At 33.7% G+C, this 24,954-nt stretch overlaps 3 protein-coding genes across 5 annotated transcripts; all 3 read right to left on the bottom strand.

Annotated features, from left to right (window-relative positions):
* On the bottom strand, positions 403-1,650 carry LOC107645018. Its single transcript, XM_021122799.1, has 2 exons — positions 1,246-1,650; positions 403-852 (listed from the first exon to the last, which is right to left on the bottom strand). The coding sequence occupies exons 1-2, from the start codon at positions 1,477-1,479 to the stop codon at positions 403-405; spliced, it is 684 nt and encodes a 227-aa protein (XP_020978458.1). The 5' UTR covers positions 1,480-1,650.
* Positions 12,648-19,703, bottom strand: LOC110269102. Of its 3 annotated transcripts, none has more exons than XM_021116654.1 (4): positions 18,831-19,703; positions 18,680-18,720; positions 18,469-18,570; positions 12,648-13,056 (listed from the first exon to the last, which is right to left on the bottom strand). In XM_021116654.1, exons 1-4 carry the CDS (start codon positions 19,011-19,013, stop codon positions 13,044-13,046), a joined length of 339 nt encoding a protein of 112 aa, XP_020972313.1. In that variant the 5' UTR covers positions 19,014-19,703; the 3' UTR covers positions 12,648-13,043. The 3 variants fall into 3 exon arrangements, with proteins under 3 accessions (XP_020972313.1, XP_020972303.1, XP_020972307.1); XM_021116648.1 differs by lacking the exon at positions 12,648-13,056 and adding an exon at positions 17,538-17,587; XM_021116644.1 differs by lacking the exon at positions 18,680-18,720 and having other exon boundaries at positions 12,652-13,056.
* LOC107616304 (polyvinylalcohol dehydrogenase) lies at positions 19,820-23,734 on the bottom strand. Its single transcript, XM_016318282.2, has 4 exons — positions 23,511-23,734; positions 22,661-23,133; positions 21,026-21,629; positions 19,820-20,366 (listed from the first exon to the last, which is right to left on the bottom strand). Exons 1-4 carry the CDS (start codon positions 23,598-23,600, stop codon positions 19,917-19,919), a joined length of 1,617 nt encoding a protein of 538 aa, XP_016173768.1. The 5' UTR covers positions 23,601-23,734; the 3' UTR covers positions 19,820-19,916.

The following is a 24,954-nucleotide window of genomic DNA, read 5'->3' as shown; positions in this document are numbered from 1 at the left end:
CAAGTTAAGGATTCAGAAGTTCTATTGATATGAATAATATCCAACTTCTTGGATTAAGTGACATTGTCCAAATAAAACCAACACAATTAAAATTGATAGAACAAATTTCAAAAGATAATATTATTCAATATAGCTTCACATTCTATGGTATAATTTATTTTTCTTGATAAATTTATTAATAGAGCTTTACATTACTCACGGTGAATGAATTACATAATAATATGAAAAAAAGTTTAAGAACAAACAGAATTTATTATTTTTGGCCAACAATTTTAACTACCAACTTAGGCTTTTATTCTAGTAATTCAATAATATATTTAGTCTACACTTCTAAATATTAATTACTAATCTGATGACTTTTTAGTCTTTAATATCTATCTAATAATATATGATGCAAAGTTCTTAGACGCAGAATGCAAATAGCGAGGTTCCACCCGAGAGGCTAGGCAAGTACAAACTAACATTATAACCACTGCCAACATATATGCAACCGTTGCTAATTGACATGCCTCCATAGACACTTGCTCCAGTTTCGTAGGACCACAAAATCTTCCCATTTTTTGCATTCATTGCATATATTGATCCCAATAGGTCTACTGATCCAGCAAAGACAACATCATTTGCAACACTAACAGGTCCATTAGAAGTGCTGTTGCTAGGATTAGCAGTGGACCATACAATTTTCCCATTACTTGCATCCATTGCCACCCAACCACCACTAGTTGTGGTTCTGTTTGATGGTGCAAGAGTGAAGTTTTTGGCCCCGGAATTTGCAATGTTTGTGTAAACTCTCCTTTCGTCCGTCGCCGCACCCCATGTTCCTCCTCCTGCTACTCCCCCTGGTCCAGCTTCCTGCAAAAGGGGCAAAGCTCAAAACTCAAAAGTGTGAATGTTTTATGCATTGATTAGTTACTGTTCTATACGTAAGCTTCAACTATACTGCGTATAAACAAAAGATCAGTCATCACATCAGTGTCTGTATAAAATATAAGTTTGAAATATAAAATGTACATTGAAAACAAGTTAAATGTATTTTATACACAAATATATAATGATTGATTTAGTGACTGATTATTTTGTTTATATAACATTTTTTATCTACGGTTAGAATTATGAAAAGCATGAACATTTTAGGTAATGAGTTACTGTTATAATTGATTTCATTTATGATTCTAATTGCTTTATCTATGTCATAAACATTTTAGTTTCAGCCAGTGTTTGATTCAAAACGTTTTCAGGTCTTACCGTAAACCAAGTAATGTTGCCATTGTTGCGATCCAAAGCCCATGCATAGCCACTTTTCTGAACAGCAGCAACAAGATCTTTCTTAGTTCCATTGACACATACACTCAACATCATTGGTGCTTCACCAAAATCAGCATCAGGAGTAGGACCAGAAGGAGGACAACCAGGAATTGAAGCATTGTTGCATTGATAAAACCACACATCATACCCTCCCCTCCTAGTTGCCGGTACCATTCGATCTTTCCAGTGTCCAAATCAAGGGCCAAGATTGAATCGGAGTGGTTTTCAGGCTCAACACACTCATCAGGTTCAGTAGGCACTGTTCTGTTGCTCTGCCTTTCTTGACACTCAAGTATTCGTCGCGGCGCAGAGTAGAGGTTCCCGGTGGCAATGTAGACATGTTTTCTTTGAGCATCAATGGAGGGGCTGCTACCCCATATGGCTGCTCCTGCATACCCTCCTACCATGCCGTTGTTATCTGGTAACATGTAGGTTTGCCATATGATGGCGCCGGATACAGCATCAAGTTTCGCCATGCTACCTCGAAATATGCAGCATCTTTCAATGGTTTCACGTTCTTCTTCTGATGCTGTTCCAACATAGTAACCTCTAATGGATATGAACGCACCATAAGTAATTCAGAATTCATTTGAAAGTGTAAGATAAAAATAGTTCTCACATTTGTTCATTTCTGATTTCCAACTTAGATTAAGAACTTGCATAATATTGAGTTTTAAACTTAGACCAAACTTGTAGTTCATCTAATTCTTTGAACAATCATGGAGTATAACTCTTGATGCAATATATATTATCAACAACTGAACAAGTTGGCTTTGGAGAAAAAGTTTAGGCTAAATTATTATAGATGTCTCTGTAGTTTTGTTCAATTTCTAATGTCTCTTTACTTTAAAATGTTATGATTAGGTTTTTATGTTATAATAAAATTTTTTTAATTAGGTTATTGTAATTAAAATATTTTTAATCTAATTCTTATAGGATATAAAAATTTTATTTCAACTAGACTTTTAATTTAAAATTTTTGTAATTAAATTCCTATATTAGACAATAAATTGTACAAAGATGGGGACTTAATCACAATAAAAAGGACCTTGTTGAAAACTCTTTATTCAGTATAAAAATTAAACCAGAGATGTTTAAATTATAAAGGTCTTGATTGAAAATTGGGGAAAATTATAAAACTTCAAGAATAATTAAACAAAATCTTATTAAAACAATATCATTGATGGAATCCAAAAATACGATAGCAGCAAACATATATTATTCATGTACTAACCCTTTGTAGTATGTTCCAGACATGGTGATAAGTGCTAGAGGATGATGATCCAAATAGGTTAACCACAAAAGCTTACCATTTGTTCTGTTTAGACCAATAACTACAGCAGGGCCATAAATTCCAACCATCAATGAATCGTGATCACCAACTATTGTAGGAGTTGATCTTGACACTGTCCAATTCACATTGGTTGCTAATCTAGGTGCATTTAGACCTGTTAATTCTTGCAAGTTCTGCTTCCAAATAATTGAATCGGTTTTCTACTGGTTTTGACCAGTTCTCAACAGTTCTAATCCTTAAACGGTCATATTATTGGACCGGACCGATTGAGGGTCCAATTCACTGATTTTTTGGTTGAATTGACTGGTCCAATCCGATTCTTATCACCTGAGACTGTGGGTATCTTTCCATTACTAAGATGCGTTTTTTCTGATAGTAACAAAACTATAACTAATTTACCTAATAAAACAGAATCAAAACATCTAATTAACAAGCAATATGGTTTTTTTTTTTTATGTGGAGTACATGCTATATAATTTTGACAGAACCATAAGTTAATGTAACTTAATACTAATGGTAACAACACCCTAAATATCATGCAATACTACAATATAGCAATCCTGTAATAGACTCTGCACAACTGAAATGTTGATTCATGTAAATATTATCTCTATAATATAATGATTTCTTTTTCTTTTTCTTTTTATGGACCTGCTCTATAATGATTATATGTGACAGGTTTTATTTTTGGTGAGTCCAACACATGCAAAAATATTGAACATGCCCAACTAGCATATAGAATTGGACATAAATGAACAAATTTTTGACCTATGAAATCAGCACTGACCGGTAACGTGTAGGTTTGCCATATGATGGCGCCGGATAAGGCATCAAGTTTCGCCATGCTGCCTCGAAATATGCAGCATCGTTCAATGGTTTCAGCTTCTTCTAGTGATGATGTTCCAACATAGTAACCTCTAATGGATACCAATGCACCATAAGTAATTCAGAATTCAATTGAAAGTGTAAGATAAAAATATTGCCACATTTGTTCAATTCTGGTTTGCAACTTAGATTGGGTAAGAACTTGCATAATGTTGAGTTTTAAACTTAGACCAAGCTTGTAGCTCATCATATTCTTTGAACAATCATAGAGTATACCTCTTGATGCAATATATATTATCAACAACTGAACAAGTTGGCTTTGGAGAAAAAATTTAGGCCAAATTATTATTGATGTCTTTGTAGTTTTGTTCAATTTCTAATGTCTCTTTACTTTATGATTAGGTTTTTATGTTATAATAGAATTTTTTTAATTAGGTTATTGTAATTAAAATATTTTTAATCTAATTCTTATAGGATATAAAAATTTTATTTCAACTAGACTTTTAATTTAAAATTTTTGTAATTAAATTCCTATATTAGACAATAAATTGTACAAAGATGGGGACTTAATCACAATAAAAAGGACCTTGTTGAAAACTCTTTATTCAGTATAAAAATTAAACCAGAGATGTTTAAATTATAAAGGTCTTGATTGAAAATTGGGGAAAATTATAAAACTTCAAGAATAATTAAACAAAATCTTATTAAAACAATATCATTGATGGAATCCAAAAATACGATAGCAGCAAACATATATTATTCATGTACTAACCCTTTGTAGTATGTTCCAGACATGGTGATAAGTGCTAGAGGATGATGATCCAAATAGGTTAACCACAAAAGCTTACCATTTGTTCTGTTTAGACCAATAACTACAGCAGGGCCATAAATTCCAACCATCAATGAATCGTGATCACCAACTATTGTAGGAGTTGATCTTGACACTGTCCAATTCACATTGGTTGCTAATCTAGGTGCATTTAGACCTGTTAATTCTTGCAAGTTCTGCTTCCAAATAATTGAATCGGTTTTCTACTGGTTTTGACCAGTTCTCAACAGTTCTAATCCTTAAACGGTCATATTATTGGACCGGACCGATTGAGGGTCCAATTCACTGATTTTTTGGTTGAATTGACTGGTCCAATCCGATTCTTATCACCTGAGACTGTGGGTATCTTTCCATTACTAAGATGCGTTTTTTCTGATAGTAACAAAACTATAACTAATTTACCTAATAAAACAGAATCAAAACATCTAATTAACAAGCAATATGGTTTTTTTTTTTTATGTGGAGTACATGCTATATAATTTTGACAGAACCATAAGTTAATGTAACTTAATACTAATGGTAACAACACCCTAAAATACTACAATAACTACAATATAGCAATCCTGTAATAGACTCTGCACAACTGAAATGTTGATTCATGTAAATATTATCTCTATAATATAATGTCTTTTTCTTCTTTTTCTTTTTATGGACCTGCTCTATAATGATTATATGTGACAGGTTTTATTTTTGGTGAGTCCAACACATGCAAAAATATTGAACATGCCCAACTAGCATATAGAATTGGACATAAATGAACAAATTTTTGACCTATGAAATCAGCACTGATAAGAGTAAGATTAATGAATATAACAATACCAAAAAAACATTAATGAATATAAACATATAAACAATGTCATTGATGCTAACATAATACTTACAATTGTTTCAAGTTACTTCAAAATTAACTACAATCAAATTCTACTCGAAATTGAACAATATCAAAAAACTTGTCTTTCTTCCAAATCCTCACTAAGAAAGTTGTTCTCTTAAAGATCTTTTTCCTTAAGAACCAAACCTGTGAGGTTCTTCAACAGTGGATTTTCCTTTGTGCAATAATGTGTCAGTGAATGGCCACACAAGTTTTCCAAATCCTGAAAGGACTTGAAAGCATCATCAAAGAAAACTGTTCTCTCCATTTTCTGCATCATCTCCCTCTGTTTCTTCCTTTGCAAAAAAACTCTGTTTTGTTGTGTAGCTTCATCGGTTTTCTTCTTCTCCAATATTAATTTAGCTTCGGCAACAGCAGTTGACAAATCTGAATCAGAAAGTTGTTTCCTTTTCTCCCCTGCATTCAATTTTAAAGGCTTTGAATTTGGCTTTTTTTCTTCATTCTCTAACTTGTTTTCCTTCTCAGCTAGCCATCTTCCCTTCAAATCCTTCCACTTTGTCTCGAAAAGATCGCTTAACTTCGCGGCGGTTCGATGAACTTCATGCCTCGAAGGGTACCAGGACATGGCATTGCGAAACACCGTTCTGATATCAGAAGCAAATTGATCAGTTTTCTTGTACAAATCGTTCCGTAGCTTCGATTGAATACTCTCCAAATCCATCGAAGGCTTTGAATCATCACAAATCCGCGAAGCCTTTCCTTTCTTGAAATACACTCCATCTGGATGAACCAATAACCTTCTCAGCGTTACTGAACATTGCATCTTCTTGAATCGATCCATACCAGAAGAACTTCGTTTCTTCTCCTCAAAATCAATTATTTTTGCAGCCTTCTTCATCCTTGAACCTTCTTCACTCTTTTCTACCTTAGCTCTCTTGTTGGCACGAGAAACAAGAACATTGCTGTTACCGTTGTTGCTGTTGTTGTTGAATAGATGAACATGGCTGAATAATGTTGAAGAGGAAAAAACTCTTTTTTGGGGTACCCTTTTGCTGGCAGTATCTGAAGATTTAGTGGGCATTGTAGAATAAGAATTCGCAGGAACAAAAGTTAAAGACTTTGGAACAAAAAATATGGTAGTTAATAGAATGCAATCATAGCGGAGGATTGTTGATTAAGAAGGGAAAAACCCTATGAACTGAAGCGAAGGGTTTATGTTTTGTATAGTTGCTTGGAACACAAGTTAATTAAATAGGGTTTGTACTTTTTAGTTTCTTGGGGCATGTTGCAAATAACTACTGCACGTGTTCACTGTTGTTAGAAAATATGGAATTGGTATTCTAATTGAAAATTGTATGTTTAAACTATTCAAATTAACCTAAGGGATGAATTATTTTATGGACACATCTAAAATGTTCTATGACTAGTTTGGAGCATTTGATATTCCAATAATTTTTTAGTAAAATAATTAGTTTGTATATAAATTCTATAAAATATTAAATGTGAAGAGATAATATAGACCAAATTTAAAAGACAAATTATAATTGGGTCATTCCCACTTTTGATAAAAATAAACTTATAAAGTGAAATATAGTTTTAAAAAAAATTAATGTCCCTTTTAAATTTAATTTGATCTAAAATAAATATTTATTTAAGAAATTTCAATACATACTTTTATACTTGTGTAATTATTTACTAAAAATAATATGAAATATCTCATTAGATAACTCTTTTAAAATTATGGACAATACTAATTTTGTGATTAATGTTGTTTAAATATATTAAAAAATAAAATTTTAATTTAATATTTAAAAGACTAAAATACCCTTTGATTATAGTGGATTTGGATCCATGATTGCTTTTTTTTTCTATTGTGATGCAAAGTGACATGAATATAGGGTTAGAAGCATTAAAAAATTTGATAAAGAATTAAATGTCAATTTAGTACTCGACAAAATAGTTTTAGAATGGTTTGAAAATATAACAAAAAAATTTATACAAAATAGTTTTAGAATGGTTTGAAAATGTAACAGAAAAAATTAATAAATTTATATTTTTTTATAAATGACAAAAAAAATTTATATTTAATAAATAAATTATCTATTTAATTTGAATTTTTGTAATTATATTTAAATAAATATTTAAAAAATATAAAAAAATTGAAACAAAATTTGATATCTAGATTTTTTTTTGTTTTTGTTTTTAAAAAATTAGTCATTTAATAATTTTTTTTTTAAAATAAATCAATTGATATAAAATTACTAAATTTTAAAGACAAAAGGATCTTATTTTACCAATAATACTTGCAAAAAATTATATTAAAATCTAATTCCTAAAGTCATTTTTTAGAATGGCCAAATAATAATTTTTTAACCCACACAATTCTCTTTATAATAGGTATATTTTTAGGTTTTGAAATAATTTATTAATTGAAAGTACTAACAATATTATTAATATAATTTTATCTTATTTTCGATTAATTAGTGAAATTAGTGGGGTAAATTAATTGGTGAGTGAAAATACTCAAAATAGAGTAATTTTGTTTAATAAATTATATTAATTAGTGAATTGGGGCATTTAGTATTTTATATATTTTAATTTGACCTTCTGGCTTCTCCTACGCCATTAAAGCAAATTATAAAAGAATTATTATCGGTTTCCAAGTTTATTATTAGAAAAAATATAGGTAGACAATGAAAATATTAAATAATGTGAACAATAAATATATCAGATATTCATTTCACTAGGTGTACGGATGGTGTTACGGATCCGGCCCACGGATCTCACACATGAAACGGTCTCCGAACTCGGTTACCCAGGTCCGACCTGCTTCACCCTTTTGGAAAGTCCACAACCGGCCCACTAGAACTTCTAACCGACAATCAAATTCAAATACTTCCCTTATCTTAACCGAATAAGATAAGATAAGATAATCACCATCACATATATAAAGGGGAGCCCCTGGCCCCCTCAGGTATGTCATTCACTCCTCACACCTTATACATCTCAGATCCATTCTGACTTGAGCGTCCCCATTGCTCCAGTCAAACAATTCGACATCCGCCCGACCCGCAAGTTTCCGATTCATCTCTCAACCCGTACCGGAGGCATCCAGTACAGATAGTTATTTTAATATTAAGATTTAGATAGTTAATTTGGAAATATAGTGTATTTTTATTTAATTGGTGGTTGTTCATATTGTTCAAAATGGTCATTATTTACCTAGCATTCTCCTTATTATTATTGTTGTGGTGGTTGTTGTTTGTCCCATGCAAATTCAATGTTCATTTAAAGTTGTGGAAAAAGAGCCTTAGCTAATGTGGCACCCTCTCCCCACCACTAAGGTCTAGAGTTCAAACTCTAGAGGATGCATTTGAGGGAAAAAATATGATAAATGTGTGAAGAGTGTGTAGGTGTGTTGTGTACCTAAGATTGGGGGTTGTTCAATCTATTGGAGTACCTAAGATTGGGGGTTATCCAATTCACTGTATGAGTGTGTTGTGTACCTAAAATTGAGAGTTGTCCAATCTATTGGAGTACTTAAAATTGAAGGTTGTCCAATCCACTAACCCAAAAAAAATTTGTGGAAAAAGAGTTTAATTTAAAAGAGGCATGTATTATTTTGTTCTATTTTGTAATATTTTATTGGATCAACATTTCTCACATTTCTATTAACTATTAAGAATAACTTTATGGGGCATGTTTGGAGGTTAGGGGTGGCAAACGGGCCTAAACCCGCCGGACCGGCCCGCGTAACCCGCCAAAAAGGCGGGCCGGGCTGGAAAATTGGGACCGCCAAATAGCAAAAGCCCGCTTAACCCGCACCGCTTAAACCGCTGGTTTTGGCGGGCTTTGGCGGGGCGGGGCGGGCTTCCCCGCCGGGCTTAGTCTTTTTTTAGCAAGGGGTATTTTTATCGGGCTGGGATTCTGGGACCGCCTCACTAGGCAGGGCGGGGCGGGGCGGGCTTCCCCGCTTGCCACCCCTATTGGAGGTGGTTGGACTGATAAGAATAGTATTCAAGTGGGGCAAGAGAGGTTGGACTTGTTTTTGGGCGAATAAGATACGCAAAGAATCAAGTTTATGGTGCTGAGTCCGTCAATAAAAATTTTTGACAGGCATGGAGCTGTTGTTGGCATGAGTTTCACGTTATGATACATCTATCTTGGATCAACAAAAAATACTAAAATAGAATGATTGTCCCGATAAAAAACAAAGAATGATTGTGTAGATTATGAACAATTTGAGTTCCATTTATACCTTAATTTATTATCATAGGTGGGATTAAATTGTGTTGTAATTTATGAATAATTTTGAGTAGCATTTATAAACACATACTAATGAATGTTCTAAATTCTAATTTTTTTAAAGAATTATTTAATTATTATTTTAATTTAATTAACAAAATAATTATATTAATTTAAATAAAATATTATTATATTTTTTGTTAACATTAAGATTATAATAATACAATCATTAAAAATATTTAACAAAAAGTAAAAAATAATTTAAAATAAGAAGATATAATTTAAATTTAAAATCAACAACAAATTTTATACGAAAATAAAATATTTTAAAACTATTCAATTAAAACATTCATGTACTCATGTGGTTCGAATTATAGTAGTGAATTTTTGGTACGGAACATATATATTCTAAAGTAAATTCAAAAATCTTTCTCTATATCTATATTTTGATATCTGAGGGCGAAACATGTATTGATTTTAGACCCTAATTTTGAACTAGTTTGGTAATGGATATTATTTTAAAAATTGTTTGAAATAAAACACAAACATGAATATTCAAGATTTTTTGAGAGAGGAGATGGAGCTTGTAACTTTTATTCGAGTTAAATCTCAATTTGGCTCCTGAAATTTGACCTGATACTTAAAATGACCCTCACAATTTTGTTGGCCCCAATTAGAATCCCTAAATTTATAATTGTGGCTCCAATTTGCCCCTATCATTTCCGTCACCGAAATGCTGATCTAGCGCAATTGCATGACATGATGGACACTACTTAAATGACGATGAATTGGTTTCGCGCGCAAACCATTTGGAAACCACATAGTGTAAGGGTTTTCTTGTTGTTTGGCAATTTATGATTATCGTAGTAAAAAGAAAGAGAGTTTTAACCCACAAAAAACTGAAACGACGTGGTTTCCAAAGGGTTTGGGCGCGAAACTAATGCGCCGTCGTTTAAGTAATGTCCATCGTGTCATGCAATTGCATCAAATCAACATTCTGGTGACGGAGATGATCGCAGAGGCAAGTTAGAACCACAATTACAAATTTAGAAATTCTAATTGGAGCCAACGAAATTGTGGGGGTCATTCTAAGTATCGGGCTAAATTTCAGGGCCAAATTGAGATTTAAGTCCTTGTTATTCCTCTCAATTTTTTGAACCACTTTTCTTTTTTCTTTTGGGTTAGCTTTCATTTTGTCCGATGCAATTTCCTCCCTCCCTTTTTTGGTTGAGTTCAAATCCACTACTTCGGCCCATACACGCGTCTTCATCTCATTACGACACCCAAGCACAGCATCGCATGCATTCTTTTTGTGTAAGCACCACAGAACTTCCCAAGATATGTACATTTCCCAGACCCAACCAAAGGGAGCCTTGCACATTAAGCTGCTTTTTTTTATAAGACAAGACGAAAACATTTTGTTATATGAATGAAGTTTACGGACACAAGTATATACAATATAAAAATAAGGGTTAATACTCAAAATCGTCCCTGAAAGATCACGCATTCTTCATTTTCGTCCCGAATGATTTTTTTAATCAAATTAGTCCTTAAAAGATTTAAAATTAATCGCGTTTGTCCTTCCGTCAATTAGTTAACAGTTTCCGTTAACGTTTTCTGCATAAATTGTTAAGTGACACAGCACATATCAAAACGACACCGTTTCTCTCATCTCTCCCCATTTGAAGCTTTCCCCAGTCATTATCCAGACGCTCTTTCTTCCTTCTTCACACAAAACACAAAATATCAAACACACAGAGAGAGAAAAGACGACAGAGTGCTAATCAAAGAGAAGAACACAGTGCTTTAATCAAAAGGTATGATTTTACAATTCTACCTCTCCTTTCTGTTGCGGTTCTACACTTCGAGTTGGAGGAAGCTGCTTTGAGTAGAATTGCCGGAGAAAGTCGCTAAATTGCCGAAATGGCGTCTGTGGTGCGAGGTTGCATTTTAGAAAGAACCCAATTTAAAAGTTATCTTCTTAACCTAGAATGCATTTTGATCTAATCAAAGCCCAATTTGAGTTGAATATATGAAAACCCTAGCAATAAATCACCAACCTCTCAATCTTTCTCACTTTTACGATTTACAATCCACAACGTTACCTCCATCTCCAAGCTCCATGACTCCATTTTCACTTCTCTTAATCTCACTTTTCTCTACCTCTGAACTCTGAAATTCGACCAAAATTACTGCCGTTTGTTTGTGTGGCATGCTGTTTGTGGGTGTCGCTGATGGATTGGTGATGTGGTTGGGCTGTCGGGTTTCTGTGTCGCATCACTGAGTGAGTCTCTGTGTCTCTCTGTCTAATTGGCGTCACTGTTGCTCCATTTTGCCATGTCGTTAATGTCATTGGTTAGTGCCTTAGTGGTCACAACTCCAACTATGGCTTAGCATTGGTATCCTAAACTGCGAAGAATGAGCCCAGTCACATTCTGCATAGCATCACCGATTATGGCTTCCTCATCCCTTCCAATGATCCGAGCTCCATTGCATTCTCTCTAACTATTGTGATGTTTCATGCGTTTTGAGAGAGAGGAAAAGAGAAACGGCGCCGTTTTGACACAATATGCTCTAATACCAAAAGACAACGTCGTTTTATCATTGTTGATTTGTCATTTAACGATACATGTGGAAAACGTTAACGGAAACCGTTAACTAATTGACGGAAGGACAAACGCGATTGATTTTAAATCTTTCAAGGATTAATTTGATTAAAAAAATTATTCGGGGACGAAAATGAAGAATGCGTGATCTTTCAGGGACGATTTTGAGTATTAACCCATAAAAATAAAGATCAATTCTATAAAATTAATAAATTATACAATTAAATAAGTAATAAAATATGTAAAAATATAGAGTTTCAGAAACTAATTTCAACCACGTTTTGTGGGCATGTGCCTAAATTAAGTTAAATTAAAATTACGTGTAAATTAACTTGACAAACAATTAGCAAGGGTCACTTTATTGGCACTTGCAACGCATATCTTTAGTGGCGCTTTCAATAGCCACATACTTGTGACTTTCCTTTAGCCGCTGCAAATTTGAATTGTATGTCTTGTTTCATTGCAGCAATTCTAAAATTGTCGCTACTCCTTTAACTACCAGAAGAAGATGGCTTTACAGGTGACGAAATCGGTGCATTCCGCTTGTCCGATGTCTGAAAAATAGATACAGATATATTCATGCTTTGATGATAAATCATATATCTATTTGATTCAACACATTAATAAATTAATTGTAGACGAAATCTAAGCACATTTCTTAAACTCAGGATGCATACCAAGGACTTCAACCATGCGGCAACAACAAATGGTAATTCATCTCCTTGCTTGAATAAGGTATCTCAAAACGGTGAAAACTTAGGTATAGTCAATTTTACGTGAAGTTGATATCTGAGAGTAGTTAGATAAAAATTTAGTCAAATCATTCAAATCATTTAACAGCTCTCAGCTATCAAAATATTTTCCATGGCCTGCCGTTTCAACTTCTCTGCTGCCATCGTTGCCTGTAGTTCAACAAGTACACTCTAATTCAGCTCTATTTGAGCTCCATGACTCAACTGTTGTGCAGTTTGACCAGCAGAGCGTTGAGTAGAACATGGCTCGAAACCCACACCATGAACTTGACCTGGGTGTTCTTTTTTTTAAGAGCTTGAATAATTGGATCATTTTGTGGTAGTTCCCTAGAAGAATCATCTAAACACGCAATATTCATAATCGTTTCCTGTCACATATAAGAGTTCAATTGTAGCACTTTTTGTTAAAAAATTAAATAAAAAATATTCAAGAAAGTAGTACAACTACAATATACTAAAATATTGAAGAAGTTCAAAATCAAATTGAATTGAAATTGAATACATCATCATATTAGAAGAATGAAGAATCATGAATTGGAAGTTGCAAGATTGATGATTAAGAATTTGAAGCAAAATTGAATAAGGAATTGATTAGTCAAAATTTCTACATGTTTCATGAATTATTACAACTAGTGCTTAGTTATAAGAATTATTTTATTATGAAGGTTTTCCTATATAAAGGCTTCATATGTATGTTGTTATCCATCTCTCCATGAACCAAAATACTTAGTGTTTGTTTCAAAAAATTTTCTCCTTATTATTATGAATGTTAGTGAGTTTGAGAGATGAAAAATATGATAGCGTCATTTATATGAGTGAGTGATCCTAGGGCCAATTAAGTGTGGGTATTATACTTATATTTGGTATCAGAGCTGGTTAATCCAGCGCCTGGTGTTTGAGAGTTTGTGAGGTGTGAGAGAGTTCTCACATAGTTGTTTATTCATAGAGTTAGTATGGCAAACACTTTTAATATTGTGTGGTCCGGTCCCAAGTTAGATGGAAAACTCGATTATAGTTATTGGGAGACTTTCATGTCTACCTATTTGAAGGTGCAGAACCTATGGAATTTCATTGAATCGGGTTTGCAAGGAGGAGCAGATGCTGCTCAACAGAGGAGAGATCAATTAGCGCTATCTCAAATTCATCAAGATGTAGATTATACTGTGTTTGGCAAAATAGCAAATGCCAAAAGTACAAAAGAAGCATGAAACACGTTGAAGCTATCATACAAAGGCGTAGATAAAGCTTAGAAAGCAAAGCTACAGTCTTTGAGAAGAGAATATGAAAGATACGAGATGTCTAGCTCAGAAACTGTTGAGCAATATTTTACTCGTGTTACAGATCTTGTCAATAAGATGAGAATCTATGGAGAAGATATGCCCGATAGCAAAGTGGTGGAGAAAATTCTTCGCACCATGCCAATGAAGTATGACCATGTGGTGACTACGATACTAGACTCCCACGATATGAATACTATGACGATTGCAGAGTTGCAAGGAACCATGGAAAGCCACATCAGTAGAATACTAGAAAAGTCAGAAAAATCAACCGAGGAAGCTCTAAAAAGCCGAGTGAATTTAAACAATATTGCATAATCAAGCCGTACACAAGAAGGACGAGGTCGTGGTTTTAATTTTCAAAGTAGAGGTAGAGAAAGTTTTAGAGGAAGAGGTCGTGGCAATTACAACCAAGGAAGTTACAATAACTTTACACCACCGAACCAAGGAAGAGGTGGAACGAATTTTAGGCCTGTCAACCGAGGAAGAGGTCGAGGCAATTTTCATCAAGAAAGAACCAATTTCAACTGCTTTCATTGTGAAAAGTATGGACACAAAGTAGCAGATTACAGATTCAAAATTATGAATAACAACCAAGCACACATTGCAGAAAATCAGCATCAAAATATTGATGATAATTCGGGTACTCAAACTTTATTTTTTACAAGTAATTCATGTGCTGAAGATGAAAATATATGGTACTTGGATAATGCCTGTAATAATCATATGTCTGGTAGAAAGGAGTTATTTTCTTCTCTAGATGATTCAGTTAAATTATTATTGAAGTTTGGTAATAATACAAAGATCCCTATTGAAGGAAAAGGACACATACCAATTAGATTGAAGGATGGTTCTCTGAGTTATATTTCTGATGTTTTCTATGCTCCTGAACTTGATTACAATTTACTGAGTATGGGGCAATTATATGAGAAGGAATATAAGATGATAACTTATCGTAGATATTGTACTGTGTTTAACAACAACGGAAGGTTCATAGATAAAGCAAAGATGACTTCAAACATAATGTTTCCGTTAAAATTCAACATGTTAATCCCTCTTGCATGAGTTCTGTGATACTTGATGATAACTGGTTGTGGCACATGCGGTTTGGGCATTTTCATTTTTCTGGCCTAAACTACCTGTCAAGAAAAGGACTTGTTTCTGGTCTACCATGTATTCATATTCCCAATTGTGTTTGTGAGATTTGTCAACTGGGAAAGAAACACAGAGATCCATTCCCTATAGGAAAGTCATGGAGAGCTAGAAGATTACTTGAAATTGTGCATTCAGATCTCTGTTCTGTAGAAGTTCCAAGTAATGGTGGTAGCAGTTACTTTATCACTTTTATTGATGATTTTAGTAGATATATATGGGTATACTTTCTGAAGCATAAATCAGAAGCATGTGATGTCTTTAAGACATTCAAGGCGTTTGTCGAAAAACAAAGTGGCTATAAAATCAAAATTCTCAGAACAGACAGAGGAACAGAATATCTTGCGTGTTCAGAATACTTGAAGCAACACGAAATTCAACACCAACTAACAACTAGATATACTCCTCAACAAAATGGAGTTGCTGAAAGAAAGAACAGAACCATCATGGATATGGTCAGATGCATGCTCAAGTAAAAACAAATGCCTAAAGAGTTTTGGGCAGAAGGAGTCGCAACAGCAGTTCATATTTTAAATAGGTGTCCAACAAAGAGTGTTCGTGATAAAATTCCAGGGGAAGCTTGGAGTGGAAAGTGGCTTCCATCCATCATTTCAGAGTCTTTGGGTGTATTGCTTATGCCCACGTACTAGATCAATTAAGGAAGAAGTTAGATGACAAAGGTGAGAAGTGTATCTTTATTGGCTATAGCACAGACTCAAAAGAATACAAGTTGTACAATCCAGAAACAAAGAAAGTAATCATCAGCAGAGACGTGACGTTCGACTAGAAAGACATGTGGGACTGGAACACAAAGACAGAAAAGCAGCTGACTATAATTCCAAATACATGTGATGAGGTAGAAGAAAGGCAACCAGACACAACCAAACAATCAGAATCATCTAGAAGATCACAAAGAGAGCGGAGACTACCTGCTAGATTAGCAGATTATGAAATTGGCAATGACAACGATCCGTCCGATGAAGAAATCATAAACTTTGCTCTATTTTCAGATTGTGAGCTATTGAACTTTAAAGAAGCCTCTAAAAACAACAATTGTAAGAAAGCAATGGACGAGGAGATTCATGCCATTGAAAAGAATGACACATGGGAGCTGACAGATTTACCAGCAGATAAGAAGCCGATTGGAGTAAAGTGGGTTTACAAGACTAAGTACAAACCCAGTGGTGAAGTTGATCGTTTCAAAGCAAGATTAGTTGCTAAGGGATACAAACAAAAGCCAGGTATCGATTATTTTGAAGTATTTTCTCCTGTTGCAAGATTAGACACTATTCGTATGATTATTTCACTCTCGGCTCAAAATAAGTGGAAGATACATTAAATGGATGTTAAGTCTGTATTTCTAAATGGCACTTTAGAAGAAGTGTGTGTTGAGCAACCTGCAAGATATGAAGTTCTTGGAAAAGAAGATAAAGTTTACAAGTTGAAGAAAGCCTTGTACGGGTTAAAACAAGCACCAAGAGCATGGTACAAGAAGATTGATTCTTATTTTACTCAGAATGGTTTCAAAAGATGTCCATTTGAATATACGCTTTTGGTGCACGAATTGTGAATCACACTTCTCACAACTCGTACTACTGACCAGCAAGTGCACTGGGTCGTCCAAGTAATACCTCACGTGAGTAAGGGTCGAATCCCACGGAGATTGTTGGTTTGAAGCAATCTATGGTTATCTTGTAAATCTTAGTCAGGAAATCAATTATGTTTATCAGTTGAATTGTGAATAACCAAGAGAGCATAAATTAAAGGTTACTTGTTGTGCAGTAATGGAGAATATGTTGGAGTTTTGGAGATGCTTTGTCTTCTGAATCTCTGCTTTCCTCTGTCTTCTTGTTCACGCACGCACGTCCTCCTATGGCAAGCTGTGTGTTGGTGGATCACCGTTGTCAATGGCTACCATCCATCCTTCCAGTGAAAACTACGCTCACGCGCTCTGTCACAGCACGGCTAATCACCGGTTGGTTCTCGATCCGGTTGGAATAGGATTTACTATCCTTTTGCGTCTGTCACTAACGCCCAGCCTTCAGGAGTTTGAAGCTCGTCACAGTCATTCAATCCTTGAATCCTACTCGGAATACCACAGACAAGGTTTAGGCTTTCCGGATTCTCATGAATGCCGCCATCAGTTCTAGCTTATACCACAGAGATTCTGATTAAGAGATCTCGGAGATACTCATTCAATCGAATATAGAACAGAGGTGGTTGTCAGGCACACGTTCATGGACGCCAGTTTACGTCATCTATTCTTGTGCAAAGTATGGACTATTATATATTGCTGGAAATCCCTGGATGTCTACTTTCCAACTCAATTGGAAGCACGCCATTTCGAGTTCTGTAGCTCCCGAAAATCCACTTTGAGTGCAGGGAGGTCAGAATCCAACAACATCAGCAGTCCTTTTTCAGCCTGAATCAGATTTTTGTTCAGCTCCTTCAATTTCAGCCAGAAAAATACCTGAAATTATAGAAAAACACACAACTCATAGTAAAGTCTAGAAATATGAATTTTTCCTAAAAACTAATAGAAATAGACTAAAAACTAACTAAAACATACTCAAAACTATATGAAATTATCCCCAAAAAGCGTATAAAATATCCGCTCATCAGCTTTATATCAAGTTCGTTGAACCTAGAGATATCTTGATCGTGTGTTTTTATGTTGATAATTTGATCTTTACTGGGAACAATTTGAAGATAATTGCAGAATTCGGGGAGGCTATGATAAAGCACTTTGAAATGACATATATGTGCTTGATGTCTTACTTTCTTGGCATTGAAGTGGTTTAAAGAGATGATGGTATTTTCATTTCTCAAAAGAAATATGCAAATGATATTTTGAAGAAATTTCAAATGAAACATTCAAAGCCAGTTCCTACTCCAGTCGAAGAGAAGTTCAAGTTACTAAAAGATAAAGGAAGAGCAGTAAATCCTACATATTACAAAAGCTTGATTGGAAGTCTAAGGTACTTGACTGTGACTAGACCAGATATTGTGTTTGGAGTTGGTTTGTTTAGCAGATTCATGGAGGAACCTTGTACCAACCATTTGCAAGCGGCAAAAAGGATTCTTCGATATATCAAAGATACTTTAAATGATGGTATTTATTATGAAAATACTAATGAAGTAAACCTTATCGGTTACACTGACAGTGATTGGGCTGGAGATATAGAAACAAAAAAAAGTACTTCAGAATTTGTATTTCATCTTGGTTCTGGTGCAATTTCTTGGTCTTTAAAGAAACAACTAGTAGTTACTCTCTCTACAGCAGAAGCAGAATATATAGCAGTAGCAAATTTTAAATTCTAAAGGAAAACATAGCTTTAACAAAATACTTACACGCGTGGTTTGCACATTATTATGGATATAAGAGACATCCTTTCTCTTATGCACCTTATTCCAAATCTCTCCTCGACTAATGCGTCTCCCCTGTAATCGTTCCTGTATATTGACATTGAGACAATTATAAACCCAACAAATGAAAAATAAGAAAACAATGAAATAGCCTAAAACAACTTTGAGACTGATTATCTCTTCTTCTTCTCTTCACCTTGCTAAGCTTTTTGAACCGCCTGTGTGAGTGCATTTTTTCTGCACTTCTCCAATTGTGCCATCATATATAAGTATACTAAGAAAACAATTTAATCCAACTCAATATGCCATAGATAAATCTACTTAGATACCAATTCAATAACTTTTACCTGTGTATCAGCCCTCATGCGGTATTCAAGGGACCATTTCCAATTACTTGGATCTATTCCTTCTGGGCATTGGGCAATATTCTGTTCCAAAGTCTTTGTTCCATCATAAAATTGGTGAAACAACTTTCCTCTTGTATCCTTCCAAATTTTGCCTATTCTCTTTAGAATCATCTGCTTGATCATGCCTTCACTATCCTCCTCAAAGTGGAAGCTCGCCTACAAACTTATTAGGAAATAATGTATTCTAATTTTCTTCTATATAATTACAGATAAACAAAGGAAAAAGAATAGACGCCTACAAAGAAGACTTCAATTCCTGGCTCCTATAAATAGTACTGGAAACATAGAGTTGCCAAACTAGATGCAGGGGCTTGTTTAAGTAATCTATTATCAGAAAGTGACATATAACAGAAGGTCAATAACTTCAGCTATATTCCTTTTAATTTATTATCATATAACAAATGATCAAATGCAGCATACTATAAAGTGAACATAAAATTTCAATGAGTAGTTCCTTTCAACATACAACAAACATTCATAAAGATGCTTACTCATAGAATAATGCAGGTTGTTCAATTAGTAAGCAACAGCAGACCAACAACAGAGTGAATGGGGGAAAAATAGGATCAATAACAAGAATAGATCCAAGTTAAGCATTCACGATATCCCTCCGTCCGGCAAGCCTAGGACTAATCTGTCGCAAATCGAAAATAGGTTACTACATCTACAATGTGGGATTTGAACTCTGATACTTGCTTAAGCGAACTAGTGAACTAATCATTAGATCAGCCCAAGTTGTTTAAGCATTCAGAGTTTCAACCGATATGGATAATATCCAATTTCTTGGATTAAGTGTTTACTGTTTAGCCAGAAACTATTGAATCCATGCATCAAATTCTAACAGTGATGACATCGGCTAGATAAAACCAACACCATTAAAATTGATAGAACAAATTTCTAAAGATAATATCATTCAATATAGCTTCACATTCTATGGTATAATTTACTTTTCTTGATAATTTTATTGAAAAAAGTTTACATTACTCACAGTGAGTGGAGTACTTAACAATATATGATGTAAAGTTCTTAGACACAAAATGCAGATAACGAGGTTCCACCCGACAAGTCAGGAAACCCCAAACTAACATTATAACCACTGCCAACATATATGCAACCGTTGCTAATTGACATGCCTCCATAGACACTTGCTCCAGTTTTGTAGGACCACAAAATCTTCCCATTTTTTGCATTCATTGCATATATTGACCCCAATAGGTCTATTGATCCAGCAAAGACAACATCATTTGCAACACTAACAGGTCCATTAGAAGTGCTGTTACTAGGATTAGCAGTGGACCATACAATTTTCCCATTACTTGCATCCATTGCCACCCAACCACCACTAGTTGTGGTTCTGTTTGATGGTGCAAGAGTGAAGTTTTTGGCCCCGGAATTTACAATGTTTGTGTAAACTCTCCTTTCGTCCGTCGCCGCACCCCATGTTCCTCCTCCTACTATTCCGCCTGGTCCAGCTTCCTGCAAAAGGGGCAAAGCTCAAAAGTGTGAATGTTTTATTCATTGATTAGTTACTGCTCTACATGTAAGCTTCAACCATACCACCTAACAAAAAATCAGTCATCACATCAGTGTATATTGAAAACAAGTTAAATATATTTTATATACAAATATATAATGATTGATTCAGTGACTGATTTTTTGTGTGCATATAACATTTTGAGGAATGCTAGGGGGTCAGTAATTTTGGTGTTTTGTAACCATCAATTGGCCATCAATAGTGTTTTTAATGGTCTGAGATTACATCTAATGGTAGGAGATCACTCACTTTTGTTTTGATGGTTAAGTGCTGGCCAGAAAACACAAAAATTGCTGGTCCCCTAGACTTTTCCTAACATTTTTTATCTACGGTTAGAATTATGAAAAGCATGAATTTGTTATGATACAACACAGTTATTGATACATGATAAATAAATTTTTTATGATAGGATTTGACTTTGTGTAATCTTGAAATGTGATTGAGGTTTTCATTTATGACTTCATTAGGTAATGAGTTACTGTTATAATTGATTTCATTTATGATTCTAATTGCTTTATCTATGACATAAAACATTTTAGTGTGACTCGCACTTGAGTTCAGCTTCAGCCAGTCTTTGATTCAAAACGTTTTCAGGTCTTACCGTGAACCAAGTAATGTTGCCATTGTTGCGATCCAAAGCCCATGCATAGCCACTTTTCTGAACAGCAGCAACAATATCTTTCTTAGTTCCATTGACATATACACTCAACATCATTGGTGCCTCACCAAAATCAGCATCAGGGGTAGGACCAGAAGGAGGACAACCGGGAATTGAAGCATTGTTGCATTGATAAAACCAAACATCATACCCTCCTAGTTGCCGGTACCATTCAATCTTTCCGGTGTCCAAATCAAGGGCCAAGATTGAATTGGAGTGGTTTTCAGGCTCAACACAGTCATCAGGTTCAGTAGGCACTGTTCTGTTGCTCTGCCTTTCTTGACACTCAAGTATTCGTCGCGGCGCAGAGTAGAGGTTCCCAGTGGCAATGTAGACATGGTTTCTTTGAGCATCAATGGAGGGGCTGCTACCCCATATGGCTGCTCCTGCATACCCTCCAACCGTGCCATTGTTATCCGGTAACGTGTAGGTTTGCCATATGATGGCGCCGGATAAGGCATCAAGTTTCGCCATGCTGCCTCGAAATATGCAGCATCGTTCAATGGTTTCAGCTTCTTCTAGTGATGATGTTCCAACATAGTAACCTCTAATGGATACCAATGCACCATAAGTAATTCAGAATTCAATTGAAAGTGTAAGATAAAAATATTGCCACATTTGTTCAATTCTGGTTTGCAACTTAGATTGGGTAAGAACTTGCATAATGTTGAGTTTTAAACTTAGACCAAGCTTGTAGCTCATCATATTCTTTGAACAATCATAGAGTATACCTCTTGATGCAATATATATTATCAACAACTGAACAAGTTGGCTTTGGAGAAAAAATTTAGGCCAAATTATTATTGATGTCTTTGTAGTTTTGTTCAATTTCTAATGTCTCTTTACTTTATGATTAGGTTTTTATGTTATAATAGAATTTTTTTAATTAGGTTATTGTAATTAAAATATTTCTAATATAATTCTTATAGGATATAAAAATTTTATTTCAACTAGACTTTTAATTTAAAATTTTTGTAATTAAATTCCTATATTAGACAATAAATTGTACAAAGATGGGGACTTAATCACAATAAAAAGGACCTTGTTGAGAACTCTTTATTCAGTATAAGAATTAAATTAGAGATGTTTAAATTATAAAGGTCTTGATTGAAAATTGGGGAAAATTATAAAACTTCAAGAATAATTAAACAAAATCTTATTAAAACAATATCATTGATGGAATCCAAAAATACAATAGCAGCAAACATATATTATTCATGTACTAACCCTTTGTAGTATGTTCCAGACATGGTGATAAGTGCTAGTATAATTCTTATAGGATATAAACAATTTTATTTCAACAAGACTTTTAATTTAAAATTTTTGTAATTAAATTTCTATATTAGACAATAAATTGTACAAAGATGGGGACTTAATCACAATAAAAAGGACCTTATTGAGAACTCTTTATTCAGTATAAGAATTAAATTAGAGATGTTTAAATTATAAAGGTCTTGATTGAAAATTGGGGAAAATTATAAAACTTCAAGAATAATTAAACAAAATCTTATTAAAACAATATCATTGATGGAATCCAAAAATACAATAGCAGCAAACATATATTATTCATGTACTAACCCTTTGTAGTATGTTCCAGACATGGTGATAAGTGCTAGAGGATGATGATCCAAATAGGTTAACCACAAAAGCTTACCATTTGTTCTGTTTAGAGCAATAACTACAGCAGGGCCATAAATTCCAACCATCAATGAATCGTGATCACCAACTATTGTAGGAGTTGATCTTGACACTGTCCAATTCACATTGGTTGTTAATCTAGGTGCATTTAGACCTGTTAATTCTTGCAAGTTCTGCTTCCAAATAAGGGATCCATTTGTTTCATTCACTGCATATATGTTACCATTCCAACTTGGAAAATAAAGGGTATCCTCATATATTGCTGGTGTTGCAGTTATGTCTTTGCCTGCATAGAATTTCCACTTCAAACTTAGCTTTGGTGCTGTTTTGGGACTGATCTTAAACTCTTTGTAGCCATATCTTCTGTTGAACAAATCTCCACCATGGTTCAACCAATCTTGTGAATTTTGCCACTGAAATCAAGAAAAATTAATGTGAAATTTTATTTTCTAATTTGTAAGAGTCAAGAAGTCAATATTTTTCGACCAATACCAATTATTTTTTTAATTTTAAACCTTTAAATCCTAAATCTTAAATTATATACTCTAAATTCTAATACTAAACTACAAATTCTCCAAAAATAAAAATTAAAAAAATAATTAAAAAAATTACTATTATTAACTACTTAAAAATTGGTTCCTATACTTTTTCAATTTGTAAAATAAAAACTCTATTTCAACAACTTTTAAAATAAAACTAAACTTGAAAGAGAAAATGGGTTATAAAAATAGTTTATTAAAAAAAAAAAAGAAAAAAAAGTATGTGAGAGAGAGAGGGAAAAGTATAATACATTTGAGGTTGAAGCAAAGACTAATGTTGCATGAACACATAACAAGAATAAACATAAAACAAAGTCTGTGCTGAATTTAGGTGTCGCCATGCATGAAGCTGAATCTGGCAAATAAGATGAATAACAATATTAAGGAAACAAATTTTCAAGAAACTGGCACATGTAATTTAAATGGATCATGTTTGCCTCAACACAATGGACTCTCAAATAAATCTTCGACTACTCATTCCGGTGGCTAATATTTTGACTTTGAATTTAACCCTTTTTTTTTTTTTTTGAAGCAAAGAAAACTCAACACATTAGAGTGGAGCGTATACACACAGACATGAACTAAACCTGCATACAAAAGTTATGAACCTCTGTCATCTCCGACATTGCTATCAACAACCAAAAGGATCACTACCAGTCCATTCTTTGTAACTCAAAAACGTCCTTCCCTATATGTTATCAACACCTGTTTCTTTATTATTGAAAATTCTGGCATTGTGTTCTAACCAAATGTTCCAAATCACTGCAAAGAATCCTGTCAGCCATGTCTTCTGCTCTTCTTTTCGATTGTGCATACCAGTCCAACTCTCAAATAGTTCTTTAATGGTTCTAGGAATAGTCCAAACTCTATTCAAAGCCCTCAACCAAGCACACCAGACCTGCCATGTATACTCACAAACCAGAAATAAATGTTGTACAAATTCTACCTCCTTTTTACACAGTACACATATATTATCACTATTAAAAATAATTCCTAGTCTACTCAACCTTTCTTTAATATTAACTCTACCAACTAGGACAAATCATCCAAAAAGCTCTATTCTTTTTATCTCTTTTTTTATTTGTTTAGATTTTTTTTCCTACATAAAGATCGTGCTGTACTATACCCTCACATCAATGATTTAATAATTAAAATATTTATGTTATTTGGATTTTTCTTGCACTACTTTTTTGTTATTCATTTATTTTTCTGCAAACAATTGAAAGATAAGTGGACAAGCTAAGAATTTATTTTAGACAAAAAATTCTTATACAATTCACCTAATTTCTTTTCCATCTTTTCTTTTTCTCTCTAAACTCTCAGTCCTTATTTATTTCTTAATTTTTTCTTTTCCTATGATCCTATTCCTATGTGAGTTTATTGAACTCATACGATCATGATAGATTCATGAGCCATTCTATTCTATATTTATATGTATAATCTCTTTTTTTTTTCTGTATTTATATGTATAACTAATACCATAAAATTAAGACAAAATTTTGTCAAAAGACTCTAACGAACACTATAAAAAAAATCATCGAATTTATTAGTAGATTTACTAAAAAATCTGCTGATAATAATCTATTTGTCGTTAAATTTAGCGTTAGATATAAAATTTTAGTTAGCAAAATTTTAGAATTTATTATTATCGAATTCATTTTTCGATAAATCTGACAATAATATATTATTTATTAA

The sequence above is a fragment of the Arachis ipaensis genome, chromosome B01, assembly GCF_000816755.2.
Source record: "Arachis ipaensis cultivar K30076 chromosome B01, Araip1.1, whole genome shotgun sequence".
In the NCBI taxonomy this organism is placed as follows: domain Eukaryota; kingdom Viridiplantae; phylum Streptophyta; class Magnoliopsida; order Fabales; family Fabaceae; genus Arachis; species Arachis ipaensis.
Note: the sequence above shows the minus strand (reverse complement) of the source record. Positions and strands in the feature narration are given on the sequence as shown.